This window comes from Cydia pomonella, chromosome 6, assembly GCF_033807575.1.
Source record: "Cydia pomonella isolate Wapato2018A chromosome 6, ilCydPomo1, whole genome shotgun sequence".
Lineage (NCBI taxonomy): Eukaryota > Metazoa > Arthropoda > Insecta > Lepidoptera > Tortricidae > Cydia > Cydia pomonella.
In genome coordinates this window covers 5,198,348-5,226,173 of record NC_084708.1, presented here as the reverse complement: position 1 = coordinate 5,226,173, position 27,826 = coordinate 5,198,348, and the positions used below count along the sequence as shown (strand labels likewise).

Sequence of the window (27,826 nt, the reverse complement as noted above, 5' to 3'; positions counted from 1 at the left end):
GGCCTACCGCGAAAACCGAAATTCGCAAATTGTGGGGATCTTTCTCTTTTACTCTCGCTAAGACGCAATGAGAGTGACAGAGAAAAATGCCCACAATTGACGAACTTCTATTTTTGCGGTTATAGCCTAGACCCACCTGGCATTGAGCCACGATTGAAAATTGTGTAAAAATATTTTAAACGACGTATATTCTCTGTTCCTGTCACTCAACAGTCAGTATATAATGGTTTTGCAATTTCGTCCGTAGATGGCGCTGCTAGCGGCTAGCGGTGCTTTTATTTTATACGAAGGTTTGTGACCTAGTCACTTGCGTTTTTGCAATAGGTATTCATATGATTTTTAATCTGTGCATTCGTGATGTGATGGAGGAAAGTGATTCGTACATGCAATTTCGTCGAATATTACGAAAGAAATATGCTCAGTGAAAATTCATTTAAATTTACATTTCTTAAAGATTTCTGGGAAAGTGTGTTCCGGTAGGCTTATTGATCTGTGAAAACAAAATGCAAAGTATTTATCTGTGATCTATTATAATCATGAGTACGATGAAGAACACAAATCCATCGTCTTCGAAAGTGGCTTTGTTAAGCCATATTAAATACGAGCACCTGGTAGCTGGTATATCGGGTGGCGTAACGTCTACGCTGATTCTGCACCCTTTGGACCTTATTAAAATTAGATTTGCTGGTAAGTTCCTGTACATGTGACTTGAAAATTTATGTAGTTGCCATGTGCCATTTTCTGATAAAAATACCATTCGAATGCACGTGTAGAGTTATAGAAATACCAATCATCAATGTTGCAAAGTGGAAAGAAAACTAGTCATGTGGTAATATTGATGGCCTTGAACTTCACATGCAGTGAAAGTGCATTAAATGCATTTTTAAACACAAAGAAGTGACTTCCTGCGTTCTTGGAAGCTCTGAATTGTTTGTGTGCGATTACTTACAAATACAAAATCATATCTGCAGTAGTTTATAAATATTTTGTAGTAGGTACATACATTCTTGAATGTGTGGATTTCATTTCTTTTTTGTTCTTAATAAATGTAGAATTTTGCAAGTGTTACATAAGTAGTTAGACAAGCTTATTTAATAGGCAACATGACATAATTTCAGCAAACAGTCAGTTTCCCATATGATTAACTGGTTTTATCATTAATTAATTTGACCAACATGCCTCTTCTGTTAATAAATTTAGCCCAACTCTTGAAAACTAGAAAGTAGGCAATTAGGAATTTTAAGATTAAATAATATACCTATTTGTAATTACTAATTAAATAGAAAATAAAATATTTAACGAGTGAATGTCTATTTATGGCAGCTAAATAATAATAAGATGTGTCATAATCTTGTTGTAAAGTCACATCATAACTTGGAAATAATTTATCACAATACACACTTTTATTATTATTTATGAATGCACAGGCAGCTTAAATTTGTGTTGTTTTATGTTTGTAATAAATCAAGTTATTGGCTCTAAAACACTTATTATTTATAAACATATTGTTGTGGTGGCAGGGGCGTATTTACCATTTGGCCAAGGGGGTCATAGCCTGGGGTGGCAGGCTGCGAAGGCCGGCGCAGGCCCCACGTTTCCTGAAGATGTTGAGAATAAGTCGGCACCTAGCCCAGGGTGCCAAATATTAAAATACGCCTCTGTGTGGTGGTTTATTTTCTCTTTCTCTCTCCTGGCTATGTTCCCATATCACTTAGGGGTTATTTATTATTATTATTATTATTAGAGCTTCAATATTCCACAGAGAATTTTATCGTTTGATATATATATTTATAAATATTAATTTTTATTTTTCTGCTGTAGACCCCTTCTGGGTAAAAGCCTCCTCCAGCTGTTTCCATTTGTTTCTGTCTTTTGCTACGCTTTGCCATTCCTTGCCCGCAGTAGCAACAATTTCGTCCTGCCATCTGGCTAGTGGATGTCCTCTCTTTCTAGAGCCCAGGGGGCCCCTCCATTTGGTCACCTTACCTGTCCACCTCCCGTCATTGAGCCTTGCCACATGACCTGCCCATCTCCATTTCATGCTCTGCGCAAAGTGTAAGGCATCAGTTACTTGTGTCCTTTTTCTAATATCGGAGCATCTTATTCTGTCTTTTAGTTTTATGCCTAAACAGCTTCTTTCCATTGCTCTTTGGGTGGTCTGTATTTTATTTTTGGTTGCCTGATTTAATGTCCAGGTTTGACAGCCATATGTGAGGCAAGGCAGTAGGGATGAATCCATCACTGTTTTCTTCAGGTGTACAGGAAGTTGCGATTTGAGTATTTCTTTGTGAGCCCAGAATTGTTTCCATGTATTGGCTATTCTTCTTTCTATTTCTTCTGTATTTCTTTCGGGGTTAAATGATATTTGTTTCCCAAGATATACATATTTTTGGACGTATTCGAGTGTGGTGTTGCTTGCTAAAATGGGTACCGGTTTTTGATTAGTCATCAGTTTTGTTTTTTCGAGATTCATCTCTAACCCTACATTTGCACTTAGGGGTTAGCCCTCCTCATATGTTTTTGCCACAACAGTCTATTTTGTGTTGTCACTCAATAGCCAGGTCCACACAGCGCGAGCATACGCGCGAGGCAATTTCCTCACGCACAAAACGGCCAGTGTAGATGTGCCTCGGCCGAGGCGGCGCGCACGGGCGAGGAAAACGCGCGCCCCGCCGAGGCACATCTACACTGGCTGGTTTGTGCATGAGGAAATAGCCTCGCGCGTATGCTCGCTCTGTGTGGACCTGCCTAATCACATGAAAATAAAATTGGGAGAGATTGACCCAGCCCAAAACTAAGCAAAGCTTGTACTATGGGTACTATACGACGATATACATACGTAAACAGATAAATATATACTTATCATAGAAAACACCCATGACTTAGGAACAAATATCTGTGTTCATCACAAAAATAAATGCCCTTACCAGGATTCAAACCTGGGACCATCTACTTCATAGGCAGGGTCACTACTCAGTACTCACTAGGTCATCAATATTACTACATCAACATTATTAGATTTAAGGTCTTTTTCGATGGTGCTCTTCCAGTTGGCGGATGGTCGCCTCTGCCTCGCTTCATTTCCTCTATTTGCATCACTATGGCAGTTTATGTCTAATAAAAACATAAATGATTCATAGTATCTCCAGTTAACTCTACAGATAATAATCTGTAACTGCATAATTTATTACCACTTAAAAGACCGAGGCTGACTTTAGTAACTAAAGAGGTACTTAATTTATATGCATGATGTCTTAAATTTGATAATAAATAAAGTTCAGTTGAACCACATATCTCTAATCATAATCCCAAGCATTTCATTACACATCACCTTCACAATTAGGCTGCCTCTGCCTCTCCACTGGAGCGGAGCGAGGCAGAAAAGCGATGAGCAAGTTAAAATCCACCATAAGCGCAAAGAGGAGTGGAGATTTTATGCAATTCTATTGGTGGTTTTTTATCTCTCACTCTGCTGCCTCACTCCGATCCAGTAAGCAGGCAGCATTACTAGGAATTTTATGATGGAAATGATCATGATCTTCAGATTATGAAGGAACCTTCAGAGAGAGACATACATCTACTAAAAAAACTACTAAAAAAAGTTCTGCCTAAGTATTCTTTCAATGTAAATCAGGCATTTAGCTAGAAAGGGTTAATCTGGATAACATTATGTACAGTGTTGGCCGAACGTTAATAAGAATTGGATACATTGAAAATTAACCATTACAAATTGTACCGTAAACTGTAACCGTCAGTTACGTTTTACTGTTCAGTTATAATGGATTATATACATAGTGATTTATTCTATTGAATGACAGGTCTTGTAGGGTTAATATGGATAAAATTATATACAAAGTGTTTTATTCTAGTGAATGACGGCCGGACCGCCACAGTGCCGAGGTACGACGGGCTCAGCAGCGCATTCGTGACCATAGTGAAGAAGGAGGGAGTCAAGGGGCTGTACAGAGGGGTCACGCCCAACGTCTGGGGCTCTGGCTCTGCATGGGGATTCTATTTCTTATTGTAAGTCCACTTTTTTCTAAAATAATACACCACATTTTTTTTATATCTATCTATACAGTACAATCTCACTAATCTGGCACTGATGCTGACACAAGAGAGCTGAATTACTGGAAGATTAGAGCAAATCTGCTTATTATAATGTAGTATGTCGAAGCAATATACTATACTAATATACTAAATTCAAAGAAAATTGTACTGTGATCTGGATTTTAGTAATTAGCCGGGTCCACACTGAGCGAGCATACGCGCGAGGCAATTTCCCCACGCACAATACGGCCAGTATAGACGTGCCTCGGCTGTGACGGCGCGCGCGTTTTCCTCGCCCGAGCGCGCCACCTCGGCCGATGTGCTTGCTCAGTGTAGACCCGGCTATAGAATATAAAGATACTCAAGAGTCATAATGATAATGTAAGCGCACATAGAATGATCACTTGCACCCCATATTTTAGTGCCGGATTTTTGGGTGTACCGAGATTTCACTTTAGTAAAAATCAAGGAGAGAGAGGCCTTTGCCCAGTAGTGGGACAATTATGTCACGCAGTGTCAATATGACTCCCCTATAATGAGATCAATATAAAAATAAATTAGGTATGTATACTTTAAACATACTTGCAACGTCTTATTTAAGGCTTTATGAAGCTTTATGAAATCTGTGCGTGATTTATTTGCTGGCAGTTTAAAGATCAATTAAGTATCAGTCTCACGAATCGGTATATATATATATATATATGTATATATATATTTATTTATTTATGTAATGTATGTATGTGTCTTTATGTATTTAAGTATTTTATAATTAATTTATGTGTATTAGGACTCTAATTCTTTCAATAACAATTTCTTTTAGTTTTAAACGCACCGCCTACAATCTTATCTGCTTTGCCCTAAGGTTGACTGGTAGAGAATGCCTCATGGCATTAAGTTCACCTTTTGTACATTAAGTTTTTCTTTTGTGCAATAAAGTTTTAAATAAATAAATATGATTTGTCAAGGTCAGAATAAAAACAGCGACCGGGCTTGATTTTTTTGATCAAAATTAATATTAATCATGTGGTCAAAAAATCCCCTTAATACAATAATTATTACTTTGCTAATCCGCAAAAAGATAACGTGCTGGTCAATCAGTGCTAACCAGTTAATCCAGTTATACTTACTTCCGTATTTTTACATGCAATTAATGTTCCCACTGGGACCAGTGGGACTGCAAAAATAAGTACGCAAATAAATGTCAACACGCCACCAAAAGTACAAAACTCGACACGAGTTTCGTCTCTCTACGAGGCATACTCAGGATCAGGATCATCTTGTTTTAATTAGTATGAATTTCCGCAAAGTAACGCTTGATTCTATTCATTATTTGAATCCCCTTATAAAAGTTTTCCTTTAAATGAGGACATGCTATAGCCAATAATTTTATCAAATAATGGCAAATCTTGAAAGTGATAAGATTAGTTTAAACTGGGTTGTGCAAAGAAGACATGTTCATGGTTTGTTTTCCGCAAACTGTTGTCCGTTGTGTACACTCAGACTTGTGAAGTGTGTTTACTAGTTTTCGGAATTCCCAACTCTTATGGGCATGCCTAGATACTGGCTTGTATTTGGGGTTTAAGTGGTCTTTCTTACTCTTCTTCACATCTGCTGTAGCTCACACCGACACAAGGGCGTAGGCAGATAGGATTAGGGGTGGGGTCGGGTCAACTGCCCCCCTGGAGCTAAAAATACAATGTACGCCCGTCTGCGACCTCTGATCCCCCCCACCCCCTCTTAGTTCACTGGCTGGCTAGGCCCTTGCACCGACATCAACTTCACGCCATTTCGCCTTGCATATATGTATTTACATACATAAACCCACGCCTGTATTCCCAAAAGGGGTAGGCAGGGCATGTGAAACTGCTAGTTTTACACTTCTAGCAATTAAGGGGTCCCAAAAATAAGGAAATTGTGATATTGCATTGTGACCGGTTGCCAGCCCATCGCCCACAACACACTTGAAACCATATTCCACAGTCGACTTGTACGACACCAACGGGAGGAAAGGGGGTGGTGAAATTCTTAACCCGACACCACACAGGCTACTTTATCTTATTTGGGTACAATATGGCCAAGTATAATTTGCACCAATCTCTTCAACAACTTCGAGTTACACTAACAGAAAAACTAAAGATGTTGTTCCCAAAAAATATAATTAGGTACTAGAGCTCTATCATTGGTCGTGATCGTGAGCTATGTCTCGAGTCGTTTCAACGTAGTTTTGCTACTGTACCATCATTGTGGACATCATTACCAAATGTTCTTTACCTTTACTTTTGCCCAGAACTGCGGATGAGCCTTTCTCTGCAGCCAATAGCCAAGCGTTGTATCCTCTGCTTCAAGCTTCGGAAACCGGTTAAATTTCCAAACCGTTATCATGTACTTGGCGCAAAGCCTTTTAATTTCGGCTTCGCTCGAAAAACCGTTATTTTTAAAACAGTTCTTGTCAAATTAACCGGTTTAGAATAATAAAAACCGGTTTCTTCCTATGTCGGTGTCTATGTTTACATGGCACACCACCAGGCCGGCCGGTCGTTTCGTCGCTCGTCGAATAAACTGTTTTTTAGGTTACAATACAGTTCTTAAAACGTTCGCATTCTTATAAAAGTTCGGAGGAAAACCGAAATAAACCGGTATTTACCGGTATGTTATAAACCGGTTCCGAGCCTCGCTCTGCATTTATACGGTATGTCTATATCGTTATTTGTTTCCAGCTACAACGCAATAAAAACATGGATCCAAGGGGGCAACGCGCGCAACCCGCTCGGGCCCGGCATGCACATGCTCGCCGCCGCCGAGGCCGGCGTGTTATCCCTCGTCATGACCAATCCCATCTGGGTGGTGAAGACTAGACTCTGCCTGCAGTATAGTGAGGAACATGTTGCTGACAATAAGAGATACAAGGGGATGGTGGATGGACTGTGCAAGATTTATAGGACTGAGGGGGTCAGGGGATTATATCGGGTGAGTACATTTATATACCTTAACCTAGGGTTCTTTCATGTCCTTCTGGGTGGTGAAAACAAGACTGTCTGCAGTACAGTGAAAAACATGTTTTGGACAATAAGAGATATAAGGGTGTAAGAATACTAAGATAAAATGGATGTCCGAGTAAATAAAAGCAAACCCTGCCGCTATGTAAACAAGCAATTGAAACAGAATTAATAGTCAATATTACCTTAAATTCTCAATACTACTTGATAACACTAAGTTAGCTGTATAAATTCGGCATAACTTGTCATCAAGTTATTTATTTACCTTGATTCAGAATTATTAGAAACTGCTAAAACTATCACTAGATGCTATTTGGATTACTAGTATGATAAATTAAATAATGAACAAATATAATTGAAAATAAAACCTTTTTAATAGTTAATAAACCAATTTATTAACCTTATCATCAACAACTAATAAATACAATCACTAATACTTTATAATTCACCAATATATTATTTAATAATTAATTCATCAAATTAATCAAGTAAGTACAAAAACATTAACATAATGATCAACATAGTATTTACTTAACTTTCAATATTCCTGTGGCGACGATTAACTCAGTGCTGCAGCGCAAAGCAGAACGACAATGAAAATGATCCAAAATGAAACAGGTCGGGCCCTTTTATATCCACTGCTAACCAGCCACTCACAACTGGTTAATCATGCCATTTGTCGTTCGAGAAGTGACGTCACAAACGTATCTTCTCATTTATCGAATAATGCAGAATAAAATTATCTTCAATAAACTCCGTTATACATAATTACTAATAAGTAATATTAATACATAATATAATCACTTTACGAATCTTATTAGTAGGTTAACTACCGTCTCAAAGTTATCACTATCCATGTTTCTCTAATCAACCGTGGTTTCGTATCGTACCCACATAAATCACAAATTGTGTAAACTTCGCGTGATATTGAGTCAAGTGTTTAAATAATGAATATTGTCAGAGAAACAGGTCAGTTTCATACATAATACAATTTATAAATAATAATCTAACAAGGGCATGGTGGAAAGACTGTGCAAGATTTGTAGAACTGAGTGGATCAGGAGATTATATCATATATATTATATAATATTGAGTCAATTTATATTACTCCAGCTATGAAGAAAAATTGACTTTTGGCATAGATCAGTGGTGGGCAAAGTACGGCCCGCGGGCCAGCTCCGGCCCGCGAAAGGCTTTTATCCGGCCCCCCGACGACGGTCCTACGAAATAATTAGTATATGGCATTGGTCAACGATAATCGCAAATCAAAATACAGTTTTGATGCAAATCTTGGCCTCCTCTTAAATTTCTTAAACTTTCTGGCCCTTGTAAAAAGTATGCCCACCACTGGCATAGATGATCAAAGCATTAACACATTGAGTGCCGGGAACCCGCTTGGCAGGCGCTCTGTTCGTAGTCGCTTTCCTCTACAAAGCGGGAAATCGCTAGAATCGGCTACGCGTTAAGGCCGAGTTAGTTTAGCATTAAATAAGTGTCTTCGGCAAGGGGGCCTACCGCGAAAACCGAAATTCGTAAGTTGCGGGATCTTTCTCTTTTACTCTTACTAAGACGTAATTAGAGTAACAGAGAAAAATGCCCGGAATTGACGAACTTCGATTTTCGCGGTTATAGCCCAGAAGCGGCTTTAATGACGACTAGTAATTTATGAGTCATGCGATTAGTTTTTCCTGTAATTAAATTTACTTACTGACTTTTTAGAGAAATTAGGCACCCAAATCGCACATTTCTCATGGCATTGATTTTCCTTGGCACCTAACTATTCACAATTACCAATCGCTGTGTCCCACGCAATCTCCGATACACGCTAAAGCTCACGTCACATCCATAAATAGCTTAAACCCGCCAAGTGCGAGTCGATCAGAGTCCCATGTCATCAGAGGGCTTACCGCGAACCACGTTCGACGTGTTGCCTCTCTGTCGCACTTGTAAATTCGTACGTAAGTGTGACAGGGAGGCATCACGTCGAACGTGGTTCGCGGTAGGCACTCAGATCTTATTGCTTTTTTATGGAGTCCTACTTAAAGTGGTCGGTTTTTATCACTTTTATTTTACAGTAAAGTTTGCATATGATGATGATGATTTTAGACTAATTTGTTGATGATGGTAGTTTACTATATCGAAGCAATAACAAAAACTAAAAACACGTCCGGGGAAGTAAATTAATAACAGTTAACTAGTTTGACGCAGTTACGATTCTATTTTGATGTATTTTGCCTTAAGGTGCCTTAGGTTCAGAGAGCAGAGTTTTGAAAAATCGTACTGGTTTTTTAGATCACAATAACAAAAAAAAATTACAATCCTTAGGATTTTCTATAGGGACTTCAGTGATCAATATCCTGATTTTTACAAGCTTTTATTTAACTAGCCCTGTTAGTATGTATGTTGTATGTATGTATATCACTTTATTGCGCATAAATAGGTTAACAAAAAAATATGTTATGTACAAAGACGAACTTATCCCTAAAAGGAATCACTCCCAGCTAACATTTAAGAATGTTATTTATTTTGTTAGTGCCAAATCTTGGAAGCTAAATTTAATCCACTTCCCGATTTCTGATTGAGCTGAAAATATGCATACATATCGGGTAAGTCGGGTAACAATGCAATATTATGGTGCCATCGTGCTGATCTGATGATGGAGACAGGGTGGCCATAGGAACTCTGTGATGAAACAACGCAAGCGAATTGTGTTTGGGGTTAGTTATTTATTTTAAGATTATTATAATGTAATGTTTACCCAGGTATTGGCTGTTGTATTTATAAATGTTGTTATGTATTTTTTATGTCACTATATGATGTTACTATAAATGTTGTATTGACTTGTAAAAGAGCCCTTGAGGCCTACTTGCAGAATAAATTTTTGTATTTTGAATTTTGGGTTTTTAAGAAATGTCTCGACGAGTATTAGTTGCCCGTGGTAAGAAAAGTACAGTCAGCGACAAAAGCTTGTGCCTAAAATGAAATTTTTGTCGAAAACTTATTTACATTCGCTCGATAGAAAAAAAAAAACACGAACATACGTCTGAAACGCACTTTAAAAAATTGTAACAAATATATGTACAACAGCTAAAAATATGAAAAAATGATTCTAAAAATGCGCAATTTTATTATTCTTTTTATATATCAGCGATTTTTTTTGTGAAACTTACAACAAATTAAAATTCAATCACATGATATCCGCGGTCCCGAGCACACACAAAACGCACATCCATCTCGCTTATCCTTACGGTCAGTGAAAGTGAGAGATGAACTCGAACCTACAGGGCCTTAACTATGAATTCGCTCGGCTTGTTTTTCTAGGCCCTTCCGGTAAATATCATCCACATGGTTTGCGGATAAACCCGTCACATGGCAATAATATTTACATTCTAATAGATAAGTCGTGTTGCGAAATCTCTGGCTAGATTACTAGTGTAAGAGTTGCGCGGGTAAACATTGCTTACGTAGTATACGCGTTGGTCTAATTCAAATTCAACATACGCGTTCGTAAACATGGTTTGAAAACAAGTAATGTTGAAGACCCAGAGGTTGCGGATTTTTATTTAAATCGTATCTACATATGAGATTTATGATTATGACCCATGAATACGAACGTTTCTTGCGCTAGAAATTTGTAGGTAGACTAGCGAGCCGCTCTTGGGACGGCATTATAAGTAAATCATGTATTTTTCTTCTGTAAATGCATTAGGATAGGTAGCTGCGCCAAAAACCGACACAAAAGCTTGACGGGGTGCCTGACAATTATCAGCTCATTTTTAATTTTTGTATTTTCGTTCTAACGCCGTCACCTCGGTCTCTCGGTCAGATTTGACTATAAATAGTTTTTCAAGATGATCTTTCCGCCCTATATGTCTTACACTTTACAAACGTGCTCGAGAATTAGTGCACTATGTACTTATGTAGTAAATGAAACAATAGGTAGTGTTGCGAATATCAGACGAAAGTTATGCTTAGTGATTGTCCATTGTGATTGTATGCATTCAACTCGCTAACTATACAGAACTAACACAGTTTCAAAATTCTGTAAAAATACTATTACAGTATTGTTCAAAAATTTCTTATCGGTAGCTCTATATTAATCGTTCCATATCTGTCCAAGATAGGTAATCAAGTTTATAACAAAATAACCTGCATTTCATAACAGCCAGTACAGTCCAGTGTAAACTTTGTGATTATAGTAATCAGAAAACATTATGACATTTATGACAGATGGTACGAATAGTCAAGTGACTCTTTCCATACATTAATTAAGTTTTGATTGGCATTTTTTATCGACGATTCTTATCTTCGCTAGGCCTCTTAAAAGAAATCTGAATGTCCTGTCGTTAAGCTGATACTTGGAGGCAGTTGCGGGGCAAGACCAAAATTTTATGTGGGTAAGGTACATTTAGCGAGGCCCTCTGGTGGCGCAGGAAAAACGAACATTTTGACGTTGCCCAGACATAGGTATTTATTTGAGGCGCGAGGCTCTCGTACCGCGAGGCCGAAGGCGGTGGCCCACGTCGCCCACGCCTAACGTCGCCTCTGCTTGGAGGATTAAACAACTGGAGTCGCCTTAAAGAGTTTATCCCTCTGTCGAAAACCTCGGCCTATGGTCATGCGTATTGTATGGACTGACGTTTATCTAACATGGCTATTTGTACGTTACGTACAAATAGCCATACATCTGACGTGCCCCTCCCCCACAAAAATCGACAGACCTTTTTGTACAGAAAATAACAGACAAGGAGTCTACAGTTGTTAAATTCTCCAAGAGCTGATAGGATTAAAAAAGGATGATTTAGTTTTATTTTAATACAAAACTTCTAAATAAGTAAAGGTACGAACCATGTATAAAAATGTCAAGGCCCTTGACTCCTATTAGAACCGAGCAACCGATTTATGCTGACATTATTTTATCTGTTATAAATATGTTATATTTATACTTTGGACTTGTTTTGATTAACCGACAACCCGCTTTGTAGGTATATTAATACCTTATCAATAGAATTTGATTCTAATTAAAATTGTAGACTAGTCTAAACATTCGTTCTAATGTCAACTATGAACCGCGGAATTTGGGTAACAGAGAAAATTTACGCATGGTAGTATCTTTAATTTCTTTTTGCGCATTTTTCCATTCCACTGCCGAGTAATAAGAAGACCTCTGGAATATACATGTATATTTGCATAATACAACAACAACACATGCAAACAAAAATTTCCGTTTCTAGACTTTCTAGACAAGTTGGATCAATAAGGAGCCCACACCGTGTGACCTTTCCGTTCCACTATTGATCCGTGTTTGCAGAAGCCGGCACGTGCAACTGGGAGCGCTTATTCACGGAATTCCGCACGTTTCATAACGTAAAGATAATAAGGATGTCGTTAACGCCAATAAAGTAATATCGCACAAACGAGGCCCTTGTGACAATCATTAACATATAGGCAGTTTGTTCACCCCACTTGTTTGATATGAACATTTTTTTGAACTCAATGAGTGGCGAATATTGAAACCATTTCGTTCGTTCGTCTATTTGCTTACCTATCTATTGGTATTGCATATTCGAGTGGTATAGAATTATTGAGGCAAACAGCTAAATGAAACTTGAGAGTTTCAAGGTACCTATGTTAAAGCCACGCCAAGTATAAAACACGAAAGAATTGATTCCATTGAAACGGAAATATTCATGAAAATTGTAATTTTTTTTTTTCCAAAAATAAGAAGAGGCGTATGGTGAAATGTAATACCTATAGAACTTACTTATGAAGTGGCATATCATCAGAAAAAACCCTAAAAAATCACGCCGAAAAGCTATTAAGACACAAGATGTTCCCTTATTCTGCCACCAACATATGTAAAAGAGGTGTAAAAGATGTAACTCCTTAATTTTACTTCACCACTTATGTGTTTACATTCGGCAACTATTCGGTATACTGCCTATTCGGCCAAATACCGAATACTAAACTTATAAAGAAAAATTGCACAAAAGTAGGTACCGCAAAAATATTAATGGGAAATCGATGACAAGACGATTGTTTTCAGCATTTGTTGCTTGCAAATGATTTTATTTGTTTTATAGGCCATATTTTCTTGAATATAACTAGGTACATACACTACCAATGAGCAGCAAAACTTAAATCTCAGCAAGCATTGTCCTTTGTGGGTTGTGGGTAACCAGTTTTCACAATAAATGTGACTGAGAAATGTACACATGTTTTACTGAATATTCGGCCGCCGAATGATCGGCGCTTCGGCTGACTGTCTGGCCGAATATTCGGTATTCGGCCAAAACCACTATGGCATCTCTAGCTTTTACAATGTATACCCAGCGGGTCGCTAAATGGACAAACAAACACTGAGCAAAACAAGATTAACGAGGAAGGTCCGATCGATACCGAAGGTTGGATTACGTTATCGCGCCAGATCGATCAATCGGCTGTTATGAAAGATTGAAGTTACATTATGTATTATCTTGTCGTAGATTGCATTTTAGCTCAAAATAACGCGACAAAAAACAATCGGCACTGTTTTGTTCTTTATAATCTGTAGATTCTGTAGAACAAAGACTGCAAAATGTTTTCGTCACGTGCTTGGTATGGTTGTAGGGCACTAAGGGAGTTTATCATAAGAAAGTATGTATAGTAATTAGCAAGGATCGTTTTCTGATTGGCACAAGTTGCGAAAATTAATAAAAATATCGCTATACAATCAAGCAAAATGAGGAAATAATCTTGTTCCCTGATAATAGCCAGTCAATAACAGTCAATATCTTTGAAGGTTGAACTAGGTGAGTTATCACTTCTACATCTGGATACACCTGACTATCCAGAAAACACTGGACTTTGTCTATTTATTTATTTATTGTGTTATTGTGATTAACTTACAAATACAGCCAAATGCTACAATCTCGCTCAATTTCAAACTTTTCAAATGGGTATTTCATTGTTTTGCCGTAATATTATTTTTACAACGCTGGTGGAATGAGAGTCGTGACGTCATATCGCTGTTGATCGGAAGCAAGACCACGTGTTAGATAACGCGGTACAGATTTTGAGTATAAAACTATAGTACCTGGGCGACCGAGCTTTGCTGTTACAACTATTTATTGTAATATGGTGGTGTATAGGTGATAATCTTAACTACATTTTTTTACTAAATTAAACTTGTCTAAAACAATAAAAATAAAGAAATTATATATAAACTTGAACATATAAAAAAAAAAACAAAAGTTAGTCACCGGGCGAGATTCGAACCCGTAACACTCGTTTAGCAGTCCGCGTCTTAACCCGCTGGACCAGACGGACAGTGGCCGGCAACACGAAATTAGCGACCATATTCTGCGTCGAAAGAAAAACGCATGAAAACTCGAAAACACGCGTTTTCCCAAACATAAGACTAATCTAGATAGATTGTATACCCCCAAAAACCCCCATATACCAAATTTCAGCAAAATCGTTAGAGCCGTTTCCGAGATCACAGAAATATATACATATATACAAGAATTGCTCGTTTAAAGGTATACGATATGGTTGTTATCTTATACCAATTTTCCATTAGGTTTTAATGAGAACATGTTACATTAGTTTTCGGTTCAAATGCGATCAAAGTCCAATAATTATAAAATGATAATTTGGATTATGCGCCAGTTAATTGTGTCTCATTAGTCGCATATTAATAAATCTTCCTAATTAGTTATTGCGGGGTAAAGGTTAAGTATCAAGTGGTTGATTGAAATCAAGCTATATTAACTTTAGGAGAATATAGAAGGCTAAATCCAAAACTCGCTATTGCAATTTTGCCATGATTTCATATCGATTGAAATCTGGCTTGCACTTTAAGTTGCAAGGGTTTTTTCATAAAAAAACACAAGTATGAGCGCCAAAACGTTCTCGTCGCGAAAAAAATAACTATATACACATAGGTTTTCGGTTTATATATTACAAAAAAATCAATCAACGTCAGTCATCATAAGTACTGTCACATTCCTTTTCAGTGGGATAATTACAAATGTGGACCCGCTTTATGAAAGGAAAATATAAATAATCTCTGAGTGTTCATCAGACCTTCGTCGCCGCGTGATTCAGGTTAATGTCGGTTTTTTGTTTATTTTCCTTCGTCTCTTACGTAACGCCTTTGTCGTTCACTAGTACTAAAAATAGTCCGTATGAATAGGAGTTTCCTCGCGCGGCGTAGGTATTTGTAGGACGGAAATGTACTAGACGTACAGACCATATCATATCGAGTGCAAATAAATTTTTATGTTATTGGATCGGAGTTATATGTATATTGTTTTCCGGGGGGAAAATATGCATTAATTAATTCAATTAATTCAATTACGTCACAGTCACAGCCGGTAAACAAACTTTAGAGCTAGGTTGATTATGAATTAGAGAAAGCTATTTTATAACATTCTGAACACCTACCGAGCGTGGTGCCTTGATTAGAATATTGTACATAAAACGGGCTCACAGTCGGCACGTGGTTAAATAGCTTGACTTTTTTTCAATCGGTCCTTTAGTTCTGAGGATCATCACTCTATGTCAGTTTGTAATTATTATGTTCACAGTTGTTCCGATGTTTTGCTGGTGGCTGGTGAGGTGCAGACGTTCTGTAAAATGGTTCATCTCTTCGGGCTTCTATATTTTTTCATTCTTGCCGTTCAACCTTTAACGTTCCAGATGGATATTATAACGGCCAAAGATCTCCACATGCGCTCTGCATTGAAGTACCTATTCGCGATATAATTCCAGTTGTTACCGGTTTTCTCTGCTCTTATGACCCTCAGCCGAACTATGCGTTCTATTTCCTATCCATTGTGTACCTAGCTCGTGGAATTTCTAACTAGATAACCTAGAACGACTAGAATTCACGACAAAGCCGTATTCGAGCCAAACTTTCCGTTAAGAAACAGCTGCTTTCGGAAATCGAAGATTTAAAAAAAGCCCAGAGGACAAACTATGACAATACGACATTTAACATATACCTAAGTTTATTACTCATACTCATACTCATTTATTCATAAAGTCAATTTACATGTCAAAATAAAATTACTACTAGATTAAAGTTAAAACTAAATTAAAATTAAAATTACAATAAAAATTAAAACAAAGCCTATTTACATTTAAAATTTATTATTTACATACAACGAGGAAATGCCGCCAGCATCCTGGGTACAATGCCTCAAGGGCCTATTTTAGATTTGAGCTAGTTATAGTAATCCTCTGTATATATCCATTATTTATATTGTTATTGTAAATAAAAAGTAGCATTTACAGTGCCACACTGTACCCAGTAAAGCCATTTAAGTAAATGAAAAAATCGCACAAGAGCATGCCAGGCCATTCTCAGTGTACGGTTCCCTAGTTACCATTCTATCAGAATAGGCTAAACATCTTTTTACTAAGAATAGAAGACTGTTTGCAATAACTCAAAAACGGCTGGATCAGGTTAGCTATTACTTTTTATTGAAAGTATGAATGAAGCTTTTGTCTTCGATTTTTTCATTTTTGGGGGAAATATTTTTTCCTTTCTGAGCAATTATTTCCAAAAATATTTTTTGGACACCTCTAATTCGTTTTGGAAGACCTATCCAACGATACCCCACACACGTGGCTTAAACTGGCTTAAAGCGAAGAAAAACATTGATTATTTAATCGTTAGCCATCGATTTCTTCGATTTATGCAGCTGTTTCGATAATTAAGAACTTAAATGAATATTAATTTCAATATATCAGTATGAACAAACTGGACTTTGATCTTGTGATAATAAAAATAACACAACACTTTCATTCTCGTTAATATGCCAAAATGTCTTATGTACTAAGTAGCAGCATGCTTTAAAACGATATGGGTTGACAAATGCGTTTTTACTTTCACTTCTCAGATCATTAAGATGTATTTTGGATGACATCCAAAGCTGTCGGACTTTATCCACGACATGGTTCATTTATTATCCACGTGTATACCATAAAATTACCGTGAAAGATAATTATCATACATTATGAACCTTACTACATATAATAGTTAAGTATGTATGTTGATTTTAAAATTAAGGTTGAAAATCTTAGAATATTGTGCGATTGCTTATCTGCCCGAATTTTCATGAAATGTAACCAGTATAAAATACCAATGTTAATGACATCTAACATAAGGCTGTTGATGAAAAAGTGAAAAAAGCATATCTCCAGGTCGTTATGTTCACATATAAGTTTCTATTTACAAAACTTGGTACAATTTGTTTTAGATTTCAAGCAGTATTATTGTGAATGACTGCACGTGCTTTCTCATCACCTAATTATTATGTCACATACGAATGTGTGACGTCACGACGTCTCGTGCTTCTGTAGTACTAAATAAATAGTGTGATCTAGAACGATCTCGCCCACTTGTAATTCTACGTAGGTATATATTTTATATTTACATACGCCTTTTAATTAAGTATTCGGCTAAGAAGCCGAAATTATGCCTGAGGATGTCCGTTTGTGGAAAACCTAAATACCTATTGGGACCGTGCCGTACTATCGGAAATAAATACTCGTCAATTGATACGTTACGGAAGTAAAAAAAATGGCAATATTTATAATATTCTGACGAAAAAGTCTAGTGCTGCCCCCATAGTTCACGAACGCTCCTATTGGTGTGTATAATTACTATAATAAATTCGACGCTGTAAATAATTTCCTTGCCACAGTTTTTCTCTTTAATACCTATGGTCGCAAAATATCACTAAAGATGACAGTGAAGTCTAAAATTATCCAACCTAAAATCAAAATTGCGTTAAGGGCGTCGCACTTATATTTTGAATGCTATTTATCTTATACCTTTGAACACGCAATTCTTATAAATATAAATTTGCTATGGGGGTTTTCGTTTTATCTTTGGGAAAACGCGCATTTTTTGAGTCGCTCTCGGTCTCCCATATATTATTTATTTACCCTTGCCTGTGCGTAAAATTTGTATTTTTCAGAAATTGTGTATATTTCAGAAATTGCAGTTTTAGTTCTGGCCGTCCAGAGACCTGTAAAAAGGTCACCTGTTCCATTAGAATTTGAATATTTATTAAAATTGTAATCGTCTTGGCAAGTTTTGCTGTCGGGATGGCTAGAGGATATTATAATATAATTTATAAGTCAAACCAGTATGAACTGGCACTAGTGTGCATTCAGCCATATCTATAAAAATATTGATCTCATAGATAAATACAGATATTGTGCCAATTCCTGTTATTACCTACAAACATCCAATTGGCATCCAATTCTCCACGTAGTATGTCCACGAAAGCAATTTGTTTCGGAACAAACGCTCCGATAATGCGACTTTCACATAATCATTGTCTTACTATAGTACCTATTGTAAGTAGATATGTAACATTGTTCATTTGTTGATTTCAGGGGTTCGTACCTGGAATGTTCGGCGTGTCGCACGGCGCGCTGCAGTTCATGACCTACGAGGAGATGAAGAACCGCTACAACCAGTACCGGAACCTTCCCATTGACATTAAACTGGTAAGATACCATGGCGACAGAGCCTCATGCCTTTCCACTTTGTTCGTGTTAATTCGGCTGGCGCTGTCGGCATGTAAGAACCCACTGACTTTGTTCCTGCTCCTGCAGGAGCAGGAACCCGGTAACGTCATGACGTTGCCGGGTTTTTGACTCCCACTGAAAAAAGTGTCTCTAAAGGCGACCTGAGCAGGAAAACGTTTACTACACGATGTTGCTATGTTCTGCTCGCCTCAATAAAACTAGGTATAATAGTAAGAGCAGTGTTTTGAATTCTGAGAGTAATATCTGCAAGAAATGTATAGTCCTGAAGTATAGCATCGAACCCGGAATAATGTTAATCATGATATGTTTGTGTCGTTCGCGCTGTGTTCAAATAAATATTAACATCGCACTCGGTCAATGACGTCGTGAACTTTCAGAGTGCGCTACATTTTCCAAATTTCAAATTATTTACATATCACAAGAATGGGATTTTTATTTGTACTTGTGCGATAAAATGCGTCATATACATTTTTGCGTTATGAATTTTATCACATAAGTTTCAATTTTGTGTTTGTTAATCGTTCCAAGATTAGCAAGCTGCAATTGTATTATGTAGGCTATCATTCAACGAGCAGTCTGTAGATAACCATTATTATTACATTGCTATTCTGTTATATTTTTTTCCGCCCTGGTTCTGTACACAATTATACTTATTATAGGTACTTCTGATCAAAAGTGTTTCGCCTTTATGGTTAGACGAGACAATCCACATTGACGACCGGTTTGGCCTAGTGGGTAGTGACCCTGCCTATGAAGCTGATGGTCCCGGGTTCAAATCCTGGTAAGGGCATTTATTTGTGTGATGAGCATGGATATTTGTTCCTGAGTCATGGGTGTTTTCTATGTATTTAAGTATTTATAAATATTTATATATTATATATATCGTTGCCTAAGTACCCTCAACACAAGTCTTATTGAGCTTACTGTGGGACTTAGTCAATTTGTGTAATAATGTCCTATAATATTTATTTATTTAATCCAAAGTGAGTACGGAACCGTCGGTGCGCGAGTTGTCGTTCCTCGCAGCTGACCGGTGTGTGTGGTTGGTTGCAGACGGCGGTGGAGTACCTGACGTTCGCGGCGGTGTCGAAGCTGCTGGCGGCGGGCGCCACGTACCCGTACCAGGTGGTGCGCGCGCGGCTGCAGGACCAGCGCGGCGCCTACCGCGGCGCCTGGCACTGCGTCTCCGAGACCTGGAGGTACGAACGCGTCCGCGGCTTCTACAAGGGCCTCACGCCGTACCTGCTACATGTAACGCCTAACATATGCCTAGTTATGCTCATTTGGGAAAAGTTCACCAACAACGATTAGATGCGCCCGTCTGATGGGAACGAGACTGTACTTAAGATAGGATCTAATTGTTTGTTAAGTCTTTCACAGTGTCTACCGACGAGGGACCGAGATCTGGTGGCCTGGTAATCTGCAGGCTATAAATATTCACTAGAAGAATGCATGTAGAACATGACCGCATTATTAACTGACAATTCGTGGTCAGTTGAGAATGTTGAACGCCATTGAATATACAAATAAATAAAGACACATATTATTTTAAGTAAGCGCTTAGATTGATCACGATTTTTGCCGAATTAAGTAATATCTTCCTGTGTTGTTTATCTCTCAAGTAACTTAACGACATTGAGTGTGTGCCCAAGAATATGATCTGTTCAGACAGTCCAAAATGTCATGCGGTTCATCTATTTTGCATTATTTGTATCTCAGCTCTCCCCTATCATAACTTTGAAAGCTAGTCTATTCTGAAGATTTTTTTTGTAAAAAAGTCATAATTCTAATAATAACTGTTCACTTGGATAAGTATTGTTAATAATATAGACAAGTAACGTCATATCTGTCTAGACAATATTTGTGTTATGCCGCAACTGTTATATATTTTATAATGCCCACTAATATTTATTTAAACATTGGCTATTGTTTTTGATTGAATTGGTACTATCAAAACCATTGATGAACGAATATAATCGCATCCTCCTACGACAATATTACCTTCGCGGTTATAATTGAAGAAATATTATTTGCACCGATGAATGTTATCGCTAATGGCTCTTATACAATAGGGTAATAAATCAAATAGCCACCTTGTTTTGCTTAAAGTATACTTGATGAGCTAAACAATCTTGACCCCAGTTACTTTTCTACGTTTTAATTGCTACGTTTTCGTAGTATTCAAACTTTTCAATTCATAAGCTTTAGAAAATAAATGATTTGTAAACAAACATTTTCTTCGAAGTATAACGTGTCCATATTTTCCCAGAGACATAAAGTATATGAGACGTGCGCCAAAGCACTTTACACCCCTTTTGTCCTTTTGTATTCGTAAAGATGAAGTTATATGACCAATCGGTGCAAATTATATTTCTTCAACTATAAGTATAATGGATGAACAGCATACTAGCCCGATGGGACTTGTACAGTGAGCTTTGCACCTAAGTGTACTTGCATATTTTCTAGTGTGGCATTGATTTTGAATTATTATTTGTCTTGTTTATTTGAGATATAAAAGTTGTGGCATTTTCCTTCGATCAATGGATCGTACAGGTGGGAGTGCAAAGGTAAGCTCATACGTAGCTTCTAAGCATAATTAAATGAGAAATTATTTTCGAGTTTCTACAAAATTATATTAAGTGGGTCAAAATTCATTACGTTGTCTTGTTTTTGTTTCCTAATAATGTGTCGGATCTCATGTGAATTATAACGTACAGCTATAAAGACATTACACGCGTGACAGAGTGGTCAGAAACAAAACGAAAATAATGTTGACCCAATTATCATAATAACTTATTTTTTACTTCTTCAATTTTAATGACAGTTACGGAAAATTATAATAATATTATTATGCAATTATGAAATCAAACCATAATGATCCCACTCTGATAAGGCAAATTTTGTAGAAACTTTTTAAGAAATTAACAAGTATTACTCTTTCTATTATTACATAGCAAATACAAACACAGAACATGATATAAATGATATACAGTGACACTGCCAATTAGTCATTTTGCTATATAATAAGTTGAAAGATAAACGTGCAAGTTTAAGACAGACATTGTATTATTATTTTTAATAATCAATGCATTTTCTTTGTCAATTACCTGTTTTAATTATCACTGTAATTAGTTGAATGGAATAGAGAGGTATTTATAGTTAATGACATGATTTGGCAACCGATTATTGAAACGCTGGCATCGTTTCAAATCGCGTTGCGTTTGAATTTCGATATGTTGTGTTATTGTGTGTCAGCTATGGAAAATGTATAGTTTTTAAACTTAAAGCTTTCGTCCTTGTTTAGATGTTATTGTAAAACCTGTCTCACGACATATGTTGTGTTTTTATAATGTATTAAATAGTCGTATTTTCCCATCAGATGAACGCATCCATATTTATCACAAGCTTGGCAATACTTCAGGAGTATTGCCACACTAGCACAATTTAGTTTTAATTTCATAATTTGTGATAATAGGTATTTTAGATTGAATGTATAGAACTCTTTCCAATCTCAATGTTTGACTTAATCGTTTAAGTAAACTTAAAAGACGTGTTTATGTTAGAATCGAAACGTTACATGTGTGGTGAGACGACGTTAGGTTCTTTGTAAGATAGATGTTTCAAATTGCCTCTAAAAATATATATATACACTTTTTGTGGACTTTTTAACATAATAATCAATATTACTAGAAGTATGCGAGTTTGAAACTATTCTATCTTAGAGGCTTATTTGTTGTAATCACCTAACTTAATTTATTAATAATCGAGACACATTAAATTAAGATTCCAGTTGACCCGAATTTTAGTGACCCCTTAATTATGTTTTGACATTTAAAAAAGATGGTACAATTAAAACCGCTTTTAGATCTTTGTAGGCCATTGTACAATCCAGTTATATTACTACTTAAATCGATTCACACGTGTTATAGTTAATAAACATGTCAGGCACAGATTATATATTTAAGGATTTTATTTTGAGCTTAATACTGCAATTTTATGACCAACGCGTCTCATACATTACAGTCGCATATTTAATAAAATTTAATAAATAATATATTGAATATTAATATTTGTTAAGCAGTTGTCAGACCGACAGCGAAGAAGACAGTTGATATTTGTCGCTCTTGGTTGGATAGATGACCTAACTGGCTAGACAAAAAGTTGGGCTTAACATTACACCGATGAAAAAAAAAACTCTCAATGCAGATACATAATGAGATGGATTTTGATCGATTTTAATATCTTGATAAATAAGTTATTTTTATAAGTACATAAATTATGTTATCCACACTAGTGTACCCTAGTTAGCAATAGATGGTCCCGTTTTATGCTTCAATATTACCAGAATTATAGCAAATTAAAAATAACTAACTCTAATAATAGTATTTTCAGACTATGTAAAGGATATAAAAATAATATTTAAAAGTTTATCTAAAGGGCTTCCTCTATCAATTTTCTTTTGCAAACTTTTATATTCTCAAATGATTGACAAGACATTGGACCAAAAATGACCGTATATAAAATAATCGAGCATTAGGCTGTATTTATTTTATGTATTTTGTGTCTATACATATCCGAAAACTCCGTTAATATGTGTTAATCCAGGACACACCAAATAATTATTATGTGATAATCTGATAATATAGAAAAATCTGCCGCACTATTATATGATTCTTGTACTGAAAGGTTTTGTTATTATTAGCGTGTTAAATATAGGTGGCTGGCCACGTAATATCTAAGACGTATATATTTTTATATAATTCCTGCAAAAGTCCATTGTTTCAATTACCTTCAATTTGTGTAATCAATAAAAGATAGCAAATTGATGCATCTTTTTTATTTTCCTAATCCGATTTTTAAAATTAGTTTAAATTACAATACATGTTATTACAATGGTTGAAAGTACACAACAAAATTATTTAGTGAAAAAACTGCTTTCTGGAAAATTTTATCAAATGTGGATGTTTAAAAAAACTAGTGGAGGAGGTTATCATTATCAATATTTTTCGTAATCTGCGTTTGTTTGGAAATGATTTTGTTAAAAGATGTTATTTCGTGATATTCTTAAATTACTAAAAATTATAATCTTACGTTGTGTTAATAACAAAACGGTAAGTATACAAACAAACTCATCGTATTCTATAACTAAAAGAAAAAATATTGCACCATTCTGTCGTTTTTAGAAAAAGGGTCCTCATTTCATGCGAGTTTCGTTACTTTGCCGGCTAAATGAGCCATTACGTGTCTTAAGGTTACCATGATCCCTTTACCCTAAGAACGGCATAAACCAGTGTATGTCTTATGGCGTTTAATAATGAAATGTTTCGTATGTAATTGTCTTCCCAGGCACGAAGGCTGGCGCGGGTTCTACAAGGGGCTGAAGCCGAACCTCCTGCGAGTGGTGCCGGCCACCATGGTCACGTTCCTCACCTACGAGAACGTGTCGCACTACATGCTGCGCCGCGGACGGGAGATCACGCTGCCTTCTTAAATTTGCGAACTGACGCTGCGAGGGGCGTGTAGTGCGGCGTCTATGTCAAACAAATGCAAATGTATGCGTGCGGCCTCAGTGCATGCTGCTTAAAACACTTAGTAATGCCAAAACCAACGTGATCGGGTCCGATAAAAATAAAGCCGTCTCGGCTACACCTGTTACTTGAGGCTTTAAGAGCGAGTGAGACGCCACGCTGCACGCCCCGCCGAGCGCTCCGCTGGACGCTCGCGGGTGAGACGTTACCCTTCTGTCACAGGTAAAGTTCAGTATCTGGCAGCCGGCCGGAGTGAAAGCGATAAGCGAGCGTTTTTCTCAAGCAAGGAATATATATTCTGGCAAGCCAAATTTATCAGTAGAAAATGCGTAGTATGCAAAATTTGCATGGAAGATGGGTCCTTTGCATCTACATTTTTCAAAATTGCCGCCTTTTTCTACTGAGAAAACTAGCTTGCCAGAGTATATATTTAATATATGTACTTGCATCCTGCGAGTGCGTTAACTGTTGATTGCTAATTGTCCACACCGCCGGCGAAAACTTTATCAAGACTAAATATTCGCCCGTAAAGAAAACATTCGCTTATTTGGCAAGGTTGCCTCTGAGAGCCAGAGCGTCCTAAAGGTCAGTCCAGACGGGAACAATTTTTCGCCAATCTCATTACATTGTCTGATCAAATCAGGCGGTGTGGACGCAAACGTCAATTTGTATCGACGATTTTGACCGCCGAATATGACAGATATTACCGATAAAATGGAGGTACCACGAATAAATTATTTATGATTATGATTTATGAGGTGCGGACGCAAAAATACCGATTTTTGACGCTAGTATCTGCGTTTGGGGGCATTTTTTTTTTCATTTAGAGCGATCAAATATCACCATAATTCTAAAATTGACGACTAACGCTTATTTGATCAAATCGACCGATTTGATCATCCCGTCTGGACTGGCCTTAATAGGGTTATCAGAAACATAAATGCTTAGACAAATTTTAGACGAGGACAGCGTTTTATTTTATAAAAGGCTGTGTCCTGTAATCGATGTTTGCCTCTCTGTCCAACATCCATATTCGTTACAAAAAAGATCAAGCGATTACAGGTTTATTAAAGGCCCGCCTCAATGCTGCCATCTAGACTTCATCTTGATCATTGACGGATAATTACAGGTCAATTCACGAGAGCTGGCACGAATGGAATGAATGAGTGAATGAAAATATATATGTGTGTAATTGTGTATAACATTAACCAATAAAATGGTGGCTCTGACTGAATACCGATACCGATATAGGAGTATACAGTAACCCTAGTGTAAATTTATTCGATAGCGAAACGTGACGCACGCGTTTGCGTTAAGTCTCATTTTGTATGGGATTTAGAAACAGCGCGCCAAGCGGGACGTTTTGGAAACTCAAAATCCCATATAAAATGAGATTTAACGCAAACGCGTACGTTACGTTTTGCTATCAAATAAATGTACACTAGGGGTTCTGATGGATACTGTATACTCATACAATGCAAGTTTCATACAGCTTTCTTGAATCGACCTGTACTTTACACTTACAAAAAAGTTTGGTTAAAATACAAGTTTGCAACTCACTTGTATTAGGGTAAAATAACTGAAATACGATATTAACATTTTATAATGCTATGACTGTAAAATGTATGATTTTTTTAGTGTAGTCCATCAGCTTGTTTGGATTGAATTGAAGTGATATTGTGTTTAAAAATCCAGATTTTCCCTATATTTACTGGCAATTTAAAATGCATTTATGATTTTAAATATTATTATAGGTAGGCGTAACGTAAAATATAAGTATTCATTCATTACCTCTCATCACAGTCGAAAATTTCCAATAGTTAGTGTTAGTACCTTTCAAAATATCACAATTTAAATGTACAAAACCTCATTTTAATAGTTAGTTGAATGTTGTTTAATAGAAAGTCAAATGAATGTCATAAAAGTCAATTCTACCAGCTAACACAAGGAAACAATTCAAAATTTGCATCTGATTACTTTGCCCCACATGTGGATAAAATGCAACTTTCTCATTAGTTTTTGAACAATCGAAACGGCCTTAACAAGTTGGTGTGCCGTGTGGTGAAAAATAAGTTGCAACTAATATGTAACAATTATTGATCATATATATGATCATTTACATTTTTTGGTTGCAAATAATAGTTACTGTTTAATAGCGTTTTTCAATAAAAATACACATCAAGATTATTTACCCTTTATCTATTGAAAAAAAAAATAGTACCACCAAAAAGTATTCGTTCTTTTAAATGTTTACAGCAGTAAATGCAAGACAGGGAAGGAATAAAATTAGTGGCTGGGTTTTCTATTAGCTCCTTCTGTTTCGTATGTTACGCAAAAGTAAACCTTATTGGAATGTACGACGGTTTACTTTAAATTGTGAATGCCGACTTTGGCGGCCAAATGGGATAAATCATCACATTGTAATAGACTTAAGAAAAAACCGGCTATGTGTACAACTGTGGCATCGTCAGCGTCACTTGACATTGAATATTGGTAAATAACTTACAGTACGGCACACCGTGCGCTGCTATCGATTTAAGTTACTTTACCAGGTACTATGGAAATACTTAGCCACTTGTTTTATGTAATTTAAAAAAATATTCTTTAGTTTTTTGTGCTGAATCTTGTATGAAAGAAGAAATGTTTTCACCAAAGTAGAATAGTACATTTCCATGTATCAAGTTATTGTTTGTTTCATAAATTTCAAGTGATGTCTGCGTGGTTTTATTAGTAAGCATGATTTTCTTGAAATAAATGGTTATCAAATATAACGTATATTGTTTAATTATGTAACAACCACTGTATCTACCTATGACAAAACAATACATAAAAACAGTAGGTACAGTTTCATGAGAAATAGCGCAAAAAATCCTTTCATTCAACATGAAAAATATTTCTGGCGAGACACCATAAGGTTTAGGATACATGATACATTACATATACAATTATACTAGATGTAGATATATATACAGAACAGATTTATTTTCTGAAGGTTTTAAGAAGGTGTCTCTTACCTATTAGACCGCGGGCCAGGAGCATATTTCGTCAGTCATCGCCTCCCGGCTGATATTTTGTCAGATGATAGTTTAGATGCTGTTTTAAACTAAAAACACCGTCCGCAGGTTCTATCGCGGTGGAATGACCGTCAGCTGTAAAATGAACATGAAAAAAATATGTAAATTGCGTTATCCGTTGATGGCTTTTCAGGCGTTTACGCCTGATGAAATGCTACATGCAAAGTTTCATGATTTGTTATTGCTATCATAAAAGGTATAGCGCTTATTTTTTACATGGTCATGCGACCAGCTGATGTTCTTACCACCATTTTTTAAATTAACAACAGCATCTGAACTATCATTTGACAAAGTATCAAACGGGAGGCGATTATATTTTTTTTACGTGTTTCGGTCGCTGCCATTTCTCAACCCACCAACGGAGCGGCAGCTGACGTCCACGAGGGTTCATCATACCTGATCCTGGCTCGCGGGTCTATATACTAAAAGACATTCCAACTGACGGAGATGAAAAAGGCACATCGTCGGAGATAGTGCAATACCGCGTAAACAAAGAGAATTTGAAAGAGGTGGATCGACAAAGAAAACTTTGTAGCCGCAGTAAATTTACTGCAATTTTTATACACATAATTAAAACTTTTAGAATGCCATTTCAATTTGATCCTTATTCTTTCACTGGTATGTGTAA

At 36.7% G+C, this 27,826-nt stretch overlaps 1 protein-coding gene across 3 annotated transcripts; it reads left to right on the top strand.

The window, feature by feature from the left end:
* The first annotated feature begins 338 nt into the window (after nt 1–338).
* Nucleotides 339–26,895, top strand: LOC133518782 (solute carrier family 25 member 32). Of its 3 annotated transcripts, XR_009799528.1 has the most exons (7): nt 339–687; nt 3,870–4,023; nt 6,768–7,017; nt 18,441–18,554; nt 19,650–19,795; nt 23,943–24,844; nt 24,883–26,895. XR_009799528.1 is itself a non-coding variant. In XM_061852476.1 (6 exons), exons 1-6 carry the CDS (start codon nt 537–539, stop codon nt 24,085–24,087), a joined length of 960 nt encoding a protein of 319 aa, XP_061708460.1. In that variant the 5' UTR covers nt 339–536; the 3' UTR covers nt 24,088–26,895. The 3 variants fall into 3 exon arrangements, 2 of the variants coding, with proteins under 2 accessions (XP_061708460.1, XP_061708461.1); XM_061852476.1 differs by having other exon boundaries at nt 23,943–26,895; XM_061852477.1 differs by lacking the exon at nt 339–687 and adding an exon at nt 825–991 and having other exon boundaries at nt 23,943–26,895.
* Nucleotides 26,896–27,826: the final 931 nt, after the last annotated feature.

Excerpts from the sequence above, each read along its gene's own strand:
- LOC133518782 (XM_061852476.1), top strand. The coding sequence starts at position 537 with ATGAGTACGATGAAGAACACAAATCCATCGTCTTCGAAAGTGGCTTTG. Across the intron at positions 4,024-6,767 it reads TGGGGATTCTATTTCTTATT|CTACAACGCAATAAAAACAT; the intron begins GTAAGTCCACTT and ends ATTTGTTTCCAG. Across the intron at positions 7,018-18,440 it reads GGGTCAGGGGATTATATCGG|GGGTTCGTACCTGGAATGTT; the intron begins GTGAGTACATTT and ends TGTTGATTTCAG.